The sequence below is a fragment of the Panthera onca genome, chromosome D3 (assembly GCF_046562875.1).
Source record: "Panthera onca isolate mPanOnc1 chromosome D3, mPanOnc1 haplotype 2, whole genome shotgun sequence".
Taxonomy (NCBI): domain Eukaryota; kingdom Metazoa; phylum Chordata; class Mammalia; order Carnivora; family Felidae; genus Panthera; species Panthera onca.
In genome coordinates, this window is record NC_138350.1 from 21,897,238 (window position 1) to 21,911,998 (window position 14,761).

Genomic DNA, 14,761 nt, shown 5'->3' on the forward strand with positions numbered 1-14,761 from the left:
AGGAACCTCTATACTGTTTTCCAGAGTGGCTGCACCAGTTTGCATTCCCACCAGCAGTGCAAAAGAGATCTCCACATCCTTGCCAACATCTATTGTTGCCTGAGTTGTTAATGTTAGCCATTCTGACAGGTATGAGGTAGTATCTCAATGTGGTTTTGATTTGTATTTCCCTGATGATGAGTGATGTTGAGCATTTTTTCATGTGTCAGTTGGCCATCTGGATGTCTTCCCTGGAGAAGTGTCTATTCATGTCTTTTGTCCATTTCTTCACTGGGTCATTTGTTTTTTGGGTGTTGAGTTTGATAAGTTCTCTATAGATTTTGGATACTAACCCTTTATCTGATATGTCGTTTGCAAATATCTTCTCCCATTCCGTCGGTTGCCTTTTAGTTTTGCTGATTGTCTCCTTCCTTGTGTAGAAGCTTTTTATTTTGATGAGGTCCCAGTAGTTCATTTTTGCTTTTGTTTCCCTTGCCTCCAGAGACGTGTTGAGTAAGAAGTTGCTGCGGCCAAGATCAAAGAGGTTTTTGCCTGCTTTCTCCTCAAGGATTTTGATGGCTTCCTGTCATACATTGAGGTCTTTCATCCATTTTGAGTTTATTTTTGTGTATGGTGTAAGAAAGTGGTCCAGGGTCATTCTTGTGCATGTCACTGTCCAGTTTTCCCAGCACCACTTGCTGAAGAGACGGTCTTTATTCCATTGGATATTCTTTCCTGCTTTGTCAAAGACTAGTTGGCCATACATTTGTGGGTCCATTTCTGGGTTCTCTCTTCGGTTCCATTGATCTGAGTGTCTGTTCTTGTGCCGGTACCATACTGTCTTAATGATTACGGCTTTGTAATACAGCTTGAAGTCCAGTATTATGATGCCTCCGGCTTTGGTTTTCTTTTTCCAGACTGCTTTGGCTACTTGGAGTCTTTTCTGGTTCCATACAAATTTTAGGTTTGTTCTAGCTCTGTGAAGAATGCTGGTGTTACTTTGATAGGTATTGCATTGAGTATGTAGATTGCTTTGGGTAGTATTGACATTTTAACAATATTTGTTCTTCCTATCCAGGAGCATGGAATCTTTTTCCATTTTTTTTTGTGTGTCTTCTTCAATTTCTTTCATAAGCTTTCTATAGGTTTTAGTGTATAGATTTTTCACCTCTTTGGTTAGATTTATTCCTAGATATTTTATGGTTTTTGTGCAATTGTAAATGGGATCGATTCCTTGATTTCTCTTTCTGTTGCTTCATTACTGACGTATAGGAATGCAACTGATTTCTGTGCATTGATTTTATATCCTGCGACTTTGCTGAATTCATAGATCAGTTCTAGCAGTTTTTTGGTGGAATCTTTTGGGTTTTCCATATAGAGTATCACGTCATCTGCGAAGAGTGCAAGTTTGACCTCCTCCTGGCCAATCTAGATGCCTTTTATTTCTTTGTGTTGTCTGATTGCTGAGGCTAAAACTTCCAATACTATGTTGAGTGACAGTGGCAAGTGGACATCCCTGTCTTGTTCCTGACTGTAGGGGGAAAGCTCTCAGTTTTTCCCCAACTACAAGTTATTATAAAATCTACATATACAGTACGTTTTACAAGAGCAAAAGCCATATCATGTTCTTCTGACAGCACTAAGTATTATAACCATCAGTCAGGAGACAGTTCTGCATGTGCTTCTTAACCCAATTCCAACAATTCTTTAAATATTCTCAAAGAGGAAAAAAAATCCTACCTATAAATAACACTGAAGTTTTTACCTAATTAGCAATCTTAATCATATAACAATAACACTACTAGTGAGGCTCTCAAAGTTAGGTCTGTAGATTCTGAGACCCTATCAGGGGCTCTATGAGGTCAAAACCACCTTCACAATATTAAAACATTACCTGCCTTTATCCACTGTATTAACATTTTTACTAACAATACAAAAAGAATTAGTACATAAAACTAATGGCATCTTAGTATAATCAAAGTAGTGACATCAATTTCACTTAGAATATCCTTGATAAAGCGGGGGGGGGGGGGATGGTAACATTTTATTAAATCTTGACCTTTCAAATAAGTCTTTTTTATACAGGAATAACATCAAATACTTCTGCCACATACTGATGTATTATGGCTGTCTTGATGTAAAGCATCTGTGCAACTGTTTCAGTTACAAGCTGAACCAGTTTTTTCATTAAATATTACCATTTTATAAATAAATAAAACATCAAAAAATAAGTGCAAGACAGACCAATTTTTTTTAATGTTTATCTATCTTTGAGAGAGAGAGAGAGAGAGAGAGAGAGAGAGAGAATGAGTGGGGGAGGCACAGAGAAAGAGGAACACAGAGGATCCAAAGCGGGCGCCATACTGACTGGAGAGCCCAATGCAGGACTACTAGAACTCATGAATCATGAGATCATGACCTGAGTCAAAGTCAGATGCTCAACTGACTGAGCCACCCAGGTGCCCCAGACCAATGGTTTTAAGTGTAACAGAATACAAAAAGCTCACTGATATGGTTTCAGATTCCACATAGCAACCAATTATAAGCTTTTTTTTTTTTTTTTTTTTTTTAAGATTTATTCCTTTTTGAAAGAGAAAACAGGGAGGGGCAGAGAGAAAGGGCGAGAGAAAATCCCAAGCAGGCTCCATGCTGTCAGCACAGAGCCTGACGAGGGGCTCAATCTCACAAACCATGAGATCATGACTCGAGCTGAAATCAAGAGTCAGTCACTTGACCGACTGAGCCACCCAGATACCCCTTATCTTTAAAGAAGTATTATATGCCAAGTTTTGGTATAATATAACAGAAGAATACACACAATATTTTCCAGACAGAAAAACTATTAAAATATTCTTCTAACTACATATTTGTGTGAGGCTGGATTTACTTCATATATATTTCAACACATTTTTTTCCAACAACATATTTTAACAAATTAAATGCAGAAGTAGATATGAAGATGTAGCAAACATACACTAAGCCAAACATTAAAGAGATTTGTAAAAATTGTAAAAATAATGCCACTCTTTACACTATTTCTAGAGGACAAAAGTTATTTTTCATCAAAAATGTTTATGTTAACATTAAGCTGGGGTTTTTTTTTAACTTTTAAGCATATTTATTTAAAGAGAGAGAGAGAGAGAGAGAGAGAGTGTGTGTGTGTGTGTGTGTGTGTGTGTACACATGAGCAGGGGAGAGGCAGAGACCAGGGATGGGATCCAAAGCAGGCTCCAAGTTCCCAGCACAGAGCCCCAAGCAGAACTGTGAGATCATGACCTGAGCTGAAGTCAGATGCTTAACCAACTGAGCCACCTAGGCACCCCTCTATTCAGTTTCTTATAGCAAAGAAAGGCTTAATGAAGATGGTATATTTCAGTAAGGTTTAGTAAGGTTTAGCTACCATGTAGCTTAGAGTCTCTAAAAATATAATTACTTAGGGTATACAAAGGTTTGTAACATGACTCCACCCCTATATGTACACGAAAAAACTTGTTAGACAAAGAGTTCTGTGTCAATCTGTTCCATTTTATTCCTCTTCAGTCATTTCCTCCGAGGTCAATGACTAGGTGAAGGAATAATAAGTCATACTTGAAAGGAACTTATTTTTCTATAAGTCTTACCTTTTTTTTTCTTTTAGCCAATTCTAGTTCCATTCTTAAAAGGTAGCTCTTGACTAAAAGAACACTGAGTATTATTTACACTTAGAACTAAGAGAAAAGTTATGAGGAATCCTGAACTTAGGAAGATTTCTCTCATAAACCAACAGGCGATATGTAGGAAATGCTATGAGGGAACGGCAATGCTTTTAAAAATTATTACATAAAAGTACACTTTTAACATGCCTCCTCAGTACCACATTAACTTTTTTAACTCACACAAATATATAGGCCTAAATTTTTATTCTCTTCAAGATCATTTTACAAGGGTACTCATTTCTTCCAGTGATTACCAGACCCTGTTTTTTACTAACCTTTAAATAGCACAGAATTAAAGTAGCAAGCTAAAAACCAAACCAAACTGAGAAGCCATTACAAATCCATTCTTGCTGGCACATTCACTTGGGTGCTGATCCATGCCAATGTATATAACCAAAGTAGCTACTGAAAACTGAAAATGGAATGAATGATTTTAAACATAAGAGGACAGAGAATTAAGTCAGCAAGATAAGAGTATGAAGTAATAATTTTTCATAGTCAAATAAAATAACTGCTCTTTTTAAAAAGACTGTCTCAATTCACATTACCTGTAAGGCTTTAGAGCCGATTTTCCCCTTGTACCTAAACATGCATTTAATCACCAAAGACTTAATTAACATTAGGACAAACTACTCACTGACATTCTTCTAGAAGAACAGTATTAAAAAATTATTTGGCTAACTGTAAGCTGAATTAACTGCCTAATTTATTATAGTTTTTAAGAGTAATGGGTAAAAAAAGGAAGTCAAATTTGAGATGACTGACAGAGTAAGGAGACAAAAGGGAAGAAGAAAGAAACACTGACAAGTCTTGACCTCATAAGAGGCTTGCAAACAAATTTCTCCTAAGCTGTAAGTAGTAATTTCTTACTATTAGTGGGCATGTATTCCACATGGTCAATTTCCTAGTATTACTGAGGAACACCAGGAATTGTGGAATCTGGCACTTCTTAGTTTCTACCAGTTCCATAAGGTCAATGGGACCACCTACAAAATCTTGAAAAGTGATTAATCACCAAAATTCCAGGCTAGTTTTTGCTACAGGTTTATGCAGGTAAGAGAGGTAAATCGACACCTGAAAGGGAAGTCAACATTACAGATAAATACTTAACACAGAGAGCAGACACTGATGACAAGTCAAAATGCCTATTAACTAAATTCATATACAGCATTCCAGGATAACAAGAAAAACTATCTGCTGCTAAGAGTGAAATATATGTAGGAATACCTGACAAAAGGTAAAAATGAAAGGAATTATCTCATTGTCAATTCCAGTCACTATTCCTCCCCCAGTTTATTTATTTAGGAGAGACAGAGCACAAGTTGGGGAAGGGCAGAGAGGGACAGAGAGAATCCCAAGCACACTTCACACTCAGAGCCCAATACAGGGCTCAATCTCACCAACTGCAAGATCATGACCTGAGCCAAAACCAAGAGTCAGGTATTTAACTGACTGAGCCAGACAGGCACCCCTCCAGTCACTGTTCTCTTTTTTGTTCCTTTAATGTTTATTTTTGAGAGAGAGAGTAAGAAAATCCCAAGCAGGCTCTGCACTGTAAGCACAGAACCAGACATGGGGCTCAAACTCATGAACCGTGAGATCATACCTTGAGCCAAAACCAAGAGTCAGAAGCTTAACTGACTGAGCCACCCAGGTGCTCCTCTAGTCACTATTCTTAAAACTGATGATAGGGGCGCCTAGGTAGCTCAGTCAGTTGAGCATCCGATTCTTGGTTTCGGCTCAGGTCATGATCTTGTAGTTAGTTCATGGGTTCAAGCCCTGCAGCTGGCTCACGGCTGTGAGCACAGAGCCTGCTTCGGATCCTCTGCCCTCCCCCACCTCCCTCCCTCTCTCTCTCTCTCTGTAAAAAAATGAACATTAAAAAAAAAAAAAAAGACTGGTATTGAAGGTCATCAAAAATACAATTTCTCTTGGGGTGCCTGGGTGGCTCAGTCCATTAAGCGACCGACTTCAGCTCAGAACATGATTTCATGGTTCATGAGTTCGAGTCCCACATAGGGCTCTGTGCTGCCAGCTCAGAGCCTAGAGCCTGCTTCAGATTCTGTGTCTCCCTCTCTCTCTGCCCCTCTCAGGCTCGCGCTCTCTCTCAAATAAATAAATAAATAAATAAATAAATAAATAAATAAATAAATAAAAAATAAATAAATAAAATAATAAACATTAAAAAAATACAATTCTCCTGATACAATGCTTGGGATTTGTTTCAAAATAATCCAAAGAGTTGACAGTGAGGGAGTCAGAAGAAACAAGTATGGCCACGAATTAATGATTACTACAGTGGACTGATGCGTATAGGAGGGTTCACTGTACTATCCTCTTGAGATTTTCCATAATAAAACATGAAAACATATTTTTCTAATGTTTAACCTCCTAAGAAAGACTTCAATTTCCTTTAAGAATCTTTACTCGGATAAGAGAGCAGATGCTAACTTAAATCAGCACAGAGGTATACATTTAAAAAAGGGAAGGAGTGCCTGGGTGGTTCAGTCAGTTAAACATCTGATTCTTGACTTCGGCTCAAATCAGGATCTCACTGTTCATGAGATTGAGCCCCGCACTGGGCTCTGCCCTGGCAGTGCAGAGCCTGCTTGGGATTCTCGCTCTCCATCTCTCTCTCTGCCCCTCCCCTCCTCATGTTCTCTCTCTCTCTCTCCCAAAATAAACATTAAAAAATAATAATAGTAAGGATTAAGCATGTAACAACCTAAATGCTAAAACAATAGATCAATTATTAATTAAATGAATGGTTCAGCAACTTGTAAAATGTTACATAGCTAGTAAAATGAACATCAGGAATCCAATGAGTTAACATGGGAAAATGTTTAATTCCTTTAGTGAAATAAGCAAAATAGAAATTTAATTATGCTTTAATTCTAACTATATAAAATATACATGTGGACATGAACTAGTTAGGAATACAACCATGGGTACCAGTAGAATTATAAATTAGTATTTGTAAAAACTTATTACAATGTTACTTCATGAGAAATTAAAAAAAAAAAAAGACACATGGCCATACTGCTCCCCAACTACAGCACACAAAAGCATCCCCAGAGTACACCAGAAGACTATCCACAGGGCACCAACAGAGACCCTACAGCATCAGGATCAGGACCACACTGTTGCTAGCTATGTGGTGGTATACAAAAAAGGACAACCCCTCAGTACAGAACACAGCTGCTTTTATAAGACTGTCATTTGCTATTCATTACCATTGGCATACATACCATATAAATATTATGCAAACACATTTTCAATTCATTAAAAACTCTGTGGGAAAACCAATAAAATAAAATGTACTCTAGAGAAACAATATTAAAAGTTCATCTGTGTTTGGATATAGGATATATCAAAAAGTTGTTATACCCACAAACTAAGAAAAAATTGGCCTAGCTTCAAGATGAAAGCAGTTACCTTTCTCCTTTTAGTATGACATTTCTGCACAACTAGTTTTTCTGTTGTGTTTCAGTTTGTTTTTAATTTTAAAAGCATTTTCCACCCAGGTCCCTAATGAAGCTTGAAATTAACACGGCCTTTTCAATTCCTTCTCTGTGTACCAGACCAGCATGAAAAACAGTTTGGATCTAGGAAACATAACAAAGTAGACGCAGGCCAATATTACAGAGCACCATTTCTTTTTTTAAGCCTTGAAGCACTGTTTACATATTCTCAGGATTGATAGAAATGTGGCCGGCTCATTGGTCCATCTTCTCCCCGTGGACTGGGCCGGGCCCTAAATGGTCCACAAGTCACTGAAATGTCCACTACAGACTCTTTTTAGTCAAAGATGTAGGCATGGGGGGGGGGGGGGGGGGGGCCTGGGTGGCTCAGTCGGTTAAGCGGCCGACTTCAGCTCAGGTCATGATCTCGCGGTCCGTGAGTTCAAGCCCCATGTCGGGCTCAGTGCTGACAGCTCAGAGCCTGGAGCCTGTTTCGGATTCTGTGTCTCCCTCTCTCTGACCCTCCCCCATTCATGCTCTGTCTCTGTCTCAAAAATAAATAAACGTTAAAAAAAAATTTTTTTTTTAAATAAAAAAAAAGATGTAGGCATGGGGGATGCAAAGCTGCTATACCTTCTCTGGGATAAAAATACTGCCTTAAAGAGACAGAAAGGGAACATAGGGATTTACTTTTCTCCAGAAAGGTGAATTCAAAAAGAATATGTGTATGACCATATCATAATTCTCCTACGCACAACACACACACACACACACACACACACACACACGGTTTTCACTACATCTTACTTCCTATAAAAGGATTAAGAAACATGGAATCCAAGAACCATGAATTTTAGTCTTGACTCCATGTATTACCTGACTGAAAAGAGCCAGTATCTAATTCACAGGATTAAACAGAAATAAACAGCTCTAATACACTAAAATACTCTATTACTAAGTAAGCAATAAAAGAAAAGTAACAAGAAGAGAGTTCAGGAATGGAAAAGTGAAACGATTTAGAGTAACAAAAATGCGTGGACTATTAGTGTTCACTTAATTTCAGGATAGAGTTCAATTCCAATTTTCTTGTTATTTCGTTTTTACTTACCATGACAGGAGGCCCAGATTAGGAGGAGAAATCCCCGTCCCTTCTTCCGTGTCTGGCAAGGTTTTCTTTCTTTTATGCCTGGATCTTTAAAAAGAAAAGGAAAAAAAAGAGGACGAAATTGGCAAATTTCCCCCTGCTTGGCCATAGCCTAACTAAAGTAACTACATACTACTACGGCAGACCTGACAGAGTCAGCCCAGAACAAGTTAAATATCACCAGCCAGTCCCCACCAGTCAAATCCAAACTCCATAATGCCTTTGTGAAAATCTTCATGGTCCTAACCTATTTGAGCAAAAAAGTAGCAAAGGCTCGTCATGTTCCTAATGTTGATAGTAACATAGAAAATGTTATAAACTTTGAATGAAATAATAAAGATTAAAACTAACCTGCAAATGCAAAAACAAATTCTTGGAATATTACTGGATGTTTCTGTGGTGATCAATAAATCCAAAATGGATCTCCCTATCTGTGGGAATCAAACTGGCTTAGTAAGCAAAATATGAATGCATACATACACACAGTTAATTATTTCTGAACCATTTAAAAGAGAGTTGCAGGGTGTCTGGGTAGCTCAGTCGGTTAAGCGTCCGACTTCAGCTCAGGTCATGACCTCACAGCTTGTGAGTTTGAGCCCCGTGTCAGGCTCTGTGCTGACAGCTTGGAGCCTGGAGCCTGCTTCAGATTCTGTGCCTCCCTCTCTCTGCCCCAACCACTCGCATTCTGTCTCTGTCTCTCTCAAAAATAAATAAACATTAAAAAAAAATTTTTTTTGAGGAGAGTTGCATACACCATGCCTCTTTACTCCTTACAACTTAAGCATATACGTCCTAAGAACAAAAATAATCTCTTATATAATCACAGTTTTGTAATTTAGAAAGTTGAACATGAAGTACTTTAATCTATATCCAATTTGGTCAACTTAATCAATTATATCCTTCACATTACTTTTTTCCCTTAATAGAGGATCCAGTCTAGGATCACATATTGAATCTAGTCATGTCTCTTGAGTCTCTTATAATCTAGGGCCCATATTATAGTAATAAATGTTTATTTCTTTTTGTGAGAGAAAGCGGGGGCAGATAGAAGATCTGAAGCGGGCTCTGCTCTGAAAGCAGAGAACCTGATGCAGGGCTCAAACTCATGAATCATAAGGTCTAACCTGAGCCAAAGTTGGATGCTTAACCAACTGAGCCACCCAGGTGCCCCTATACTAATTGAAATAATGTTTCCTGACATCAAAATTAATTTAATAATCTCACATCTTTCCCTCACACCCAGACCATGTTTCTTAAGAATGTAACACTTAAGGCACCTGGGTAGCTCAGTTAGTTAAGCATCCGACTCTTGATTTCAGCTCAGGTCATGATCTCACTGCCCATAAGATCGAACCCCACATCAAGCTCTGCACTGACAGCATGGAGCCTGCTTGGGATTCTCTCTCTCTCTCTCTCTCTCTCTCTCTCTCTCTCTCTCTGCCCCTTTTGTGCACGCACAAACTCTCTCACAATAAACAAACATTTTTTTAAAAATAGAATGTAACACTTTAAATTCATTGTTTTTGCAATATAAGTCTTAGGTGCCTTATCTCAAGTTAATGATTCTAAAATTAAAAATCAATAAATATTTACATTATTATGGTAATGTAAAAAGTAAACACTGCAGAGTCAAGTAATACATTAGGATTAAAGGTCTAATAAGTTATAATACGGACCCCCACTGGGCCAAATGAAGGAAAAGATTCTTATTCTAATCATCAGAGCCAAATGATCTCCCTTTTCTTAATATATGCATGAGAATTTGACAGCTAGAATCTGCAGGCTTCTCTGGGCTCCATCATTAATACCACTTCACAGATGTGACTTCTGAGAAATCATTACAAAAGTAAAATATTTAATCTCCCTACTGAACATAGTATCTCATCTTTCAGTCACCTGCAAAGGAAAAATTACCCAATTTCTTTCTCAATAACTAAAACTTACACTTGCAAACAATAACTCAACCAAGTAAGATACTGAACAATTCAAACTATAAGGTCACAGATCATACATAGCATATAAATCCAAAAAGAAGGGAAAAAACAATACCCTGAATCAACAAGATTATAACTAATCCCTACTAAATTAGATTTAAAATTAGAGGATAATTTCCTAAATTAATTCAAAATCCTAAACAAATTTATTTTCCTAAACAAATAAACAAATTTATTAATTTCCTAAATTCAAATTCCTAAACAAAATCTACTCTTCTCCCTTATTCTTAACACGCACGTGCGCGTGCGCGCACACACACACACACACACACACACAAAAAACAAAAATGAAAATCCTACTTAAAATCAAATTATAGTGAGAAGTCCTATATCCCAGGACTCTGGAAATGCTTGTGTGAATTGAAAATTCTTTTATGAACACAGTTCTTGCCTGAGGTGTTCACAATCTTATGGGGGCAACAAACAGATAATAAAGGCAAAGTGTGAAAAGAGATGCAGAAATATAACTCCATGACGATGTAAAAGGCAGAGAAATAGATTCTGGTCTGAGTACTCAGGAAGGCTTTTTAGAACTGAGCTTTTAATAGTTGAACTGGTCAGATTCTCAACTACTGAAACAGAGAATAGTAATGATGGCACAAGCAAAGACTGAGATGAAGACTGAAACAAAGACTGAGACTGAGACGAAGACAAGACAAGGAAAAAAAAAAGGCATACTGGAGAGTACTCGAGGGAAAGTAGGTCAATATGGCTACAGCAAAAGGTATCCTAGTTGTATGGGGGAAATGGGTGACTATTTGCAGGAGATGTGTTTAAATTTTTTTTAAGTTTATTTTTGAGAGAGAGAGAGAGCGAGAGAGAGAGAGAGAGAGCGAGAGAGAGAGCGCGCGTGAGTGAGCAGGCACGCAGAAGTGGGGGAGGGACAGAGAGAAGGAGACACAGAATCCCAAGCAGGCTCATGCCGTCAGCCCAGAGCCCAATGTGGGGCTCAAACTCATGAACTGCAAGATCATGACCTGAGCCAAAACCAAGAGTCAGGTGCTCAACAGAATGCGCCATCCATGCACCCCTGCAGGAGACATGTTTAAAAGCTGCTTGTCAAGAGCCTAAAATGCCATGCTAAGGAGACTGATCCTTATTCTGGAGGCAATGTCAAGCTGAAGGTGGCAGAACAAGGTACTGTACTGAAGTGGATCTAGAAGCGACAACTTCTCTTGTCAATAAAATCAGATTATAGGGGTGCCTGGGTGGCTCAGTCGGTTGAGCGCTGGCTTTGGCTCAGGTCATGATCGCAAGGTCTGTGAGTTCAAGCCCCTCATCAGGCTCTGTGCTGACAGCTCGGTTTCTGCTTCGGATTCTGTGTCTCCCTCTCTCTCTCTGCCCCTCCACCACTCATGCTCTGTCTCCTCTGTTTCAAAAATAAATAAACATTAAAAAAAATTTAAAATTAGATTATAATTTCCTGGGGCCCCTGGCTGGCTCAGTCAGTTAAGCATCTGACTTCAGCTGAGGTCATGATCTTGCAGTTCGCGAGTTCAAGCCCCACATTAGGCTCTGTCCTGAGGGCTCAGAGCCTGGAGCCTGCTTTAGTCTCTGTGTCTCCCTCTCTGTCTGCCCCTCCCTCACTCATGCTCTGTGTGTGTGTGTGTGTCTCTCTCTCTCTAAAAAATAAATTTAAAAAATTTTTTTAAATAAAATTAGATTTCCTAAATTAAAACAAATGGCAGAAACAGGAGGCAGTACTAAAGACTGAAGTAGTCATAGACACACACAAATCTATGAAAAGAAGAACAGGTCAGACATTAATAACCATGCTGGGGACAGGATTACCAATTTTTTTAGAACTTCTTTTCTAGTTAAATATCACATTTGTAACACTAAGTCTAGTAATGAGGCCTTGATTTTTATATAGATATGTAACAATTTAAGAGAACTCAAAAGAAGAATCAAGGTTTCAATTTAAGAGAATTCCATATTGTTAAGAACTGTCTATTCTAAGACCTACCCTATGACCCAGCAATAGCACTGCTAGGAATTTACCCAAGGGATACGGGAGTACTGATGCATAGGGGCACTTGTACCCCAATGTTTATAGCAGCACTCTCAACAATAGCCAAATTATGGAAAGAGCCTAAATGTCCATCAACTGATGAATGGATAAAAAAATTGTGGTTTATATACACAATGGAGTACTACGTGGCAATGAGAAAGAATGAAATCTGGCCCTTTGTAACAACATGGATGGAACTGGAGAGTGTTATGCTAAGTAAAATAAGACAGAGAAAGACAGATACCATGTTTTCACTCTTATGTGGATCCTGAGAAACTTAACAGAAACCCATGGGGGAGGGGAAGGAAAAAAAAAAAAAAAAAAAAAAAAAAGAGGTTAGAGTGGAAGAGAGCCAAAGCATAAGAGACTCTTAAAAACTGAGAACTGAGGGTTGATGAGGGGTGGGAGGAAGGGGAGGGTGGGCGATGGGTATTGAGGAGGGCACCTTTTGGGATGAGCACTGGGTGTTGTATGGAAACCAATTTGACAATAAACTTCATATATTGGAAAAAAAAAAAAAAAAAAAGAACGGTCTATTCTAAACAACGTTAGTAGGGCTACAACTCATTTAATCTCAATTTAAATACAAGTTTCCAAGTATAGTATACTGTATTACAGCACATTATATATGGAAAAAATAATCTGCCTTGAACTCTAGTGAAAAAATCGTATTTAGAGATTTAACATTAAAGTGAACATATAAGAGCTCATCTAAATAATTATGTACATGGACAGACAGGGCCCCCCCACACACACAAATTAATCTTTGTATTAGTCTTTGCTGCTTCAAAACAGCACAAGGTGGGGGGGGGGGGGAACAATACAATAAACTTACCAAGTGAAGTTTGTCCCAAGAACTTTCTCTATTAGAAGGTTTCACAAGACAATCTGCAAAAGAAAAACCAGTAATTTTACAAATAGCCTTCCAATCAAGTTAAGCCACTTAAATCTCCCCACAAGACTTTTCTCTACAAGTTGGAATGCCATATTAATACATTTTTTTAATTGTTATAATGTTGATTTAGTCAACAATAGATTTTAGAATGTTTAATTGCCCAGAATAAGCCCAGTCAGGCCTCCTCATGCCTTTAGAAACTACAGAACTGTACAGACAGAACTTTCCAGGAACCTACAGATACTCCTATTTAAGAGTTTCTCCTCAATCATCATTTCTGATGGCTTCTCACCTAAACTTTTACTACTACATGAACCAATACTTTATTTCTTTTTTTTAATGTCTATTTTTGATATAGAGACAGAGCATGAGCAGGGTAGGGGCAGAGAGAGAGGGAGACACAGAATGTGAAGCAGGCTCCAGGCTCTGAGCTGGCAGCACTGAGCCCGATGTGGGGCTCAAACTCACAAACCGTGAGATCATAACCTGAGCCAAAGTCAAATGCTTAACTGATCTCACAGGAGATCTAGGCTTGGACTTGGTAATTTAAGGTGTTTTGTACACACAACTGGCTTCTACCAAAGGATCTTTTATGTGTCTGAAAAAAATTGGGACAGAAGTGGCAGGGGGTGGTATGGTCTAGGCACGAAGAATTTTTATCACAACTAGGCAAACCTGACCTTTACAGAGATAAAAGACTTAATCGACCTGATTCCCTTACAATGATTTCTCAGTATTTGCAGACAACTCAACCTTTTGGCTGTTACACGACATGAAATCATATAAATAAACAAAACTGTATAAAATATTAAAATCCTAAAATTAAGGAGTCAGTCAACATAGCACATTATATCCATAACTTCCAGAAAACTTTTAACTGATAAGAACCATAAAAAGGAAGCTAAATATGCAATAATAAAGTGTTTTAACCATTTTACAAGTAAAATTTTTGTCTCCCAATAACTTTAATTTTGTAACTTAAGGGCACTGGGGTAGCTTAAGTTGGCTAAGCATCTGACTTTGGCTCAAGTCATGATCTCACGGTTCACAGGTTTGAGCCCCACATGGGGCTCTGTGCTGACAGCTCGGAACCTGGAACCTGCTTCAGATTCTGTCTCCCCTCTCTCTCTGCCCCTTCCCTGCTTGTTCTCTCTCTCTCTCTCTCTCTCAAAAATAAACATTAAAAAATTTTTTACATAATTTATAAATTTTGTAACTTAGAAGCCATATTAACCACATTCTGTATCAAAAATAAAGCTATTCATAATTTGCAACTTGAGACACAAAGTATCAAGTTTAATCTTGTTAAGTTGTTTAAAAAGATATAATACAGAAGAAAAGTTGGGGGTCTGTAAATCTGCAGGACCTTTCCATGCTAGTGTATAATTTTTGCTAAGCACGTGAATACTGAAATACATATTACAAATATTTTCCTTCTAAATTACATCAGTAGGTACATTATATTATCCATGATTTTTTACTTTAGGATAATAAATAATCATTTGTTAAAAAGAAGAGATAACTGGAGCGCCTAGGTCACTCAGTCGAACAGCCAATTCTTGATATCGGCTCAGGTCATGAT

General features: G+C 38.0%; 1 protein-coding gene across 12 annotated transcripts in view; it reads right to left on the minus strand.

Annotated features, from left to right (window-relative positions):
- MTMR3 (myotubularin related protein 3) overlaps positions 1-14,761 on the minus strand; it is a 148,086-nt gene that overhangs the window by 49,434 nt on the left and 83,891 nt on the right. For all 12 annotated transcript variants that reach the window (XM_060612765.3, XM_060612764.3, XM_060612763.3 and 9 more), the window contains 2 exons: positions 13,120-13,172; positions 8,244-8,327 (listed from right to left, as the gene is read on the minus strand). Coding sequence is in view for 11 of the 12 variants with exons in the window: in XM_060612764.3 (XP_060468747.1) it covers positions 8,244-8,246 (3 nt within the window). In the remaining variant the exon portion in view is untranslated. The remainder of the gene's footprint in view (positions 1-8,243; positions 8,328-13,119; positions 13,173-14,761) is intronic.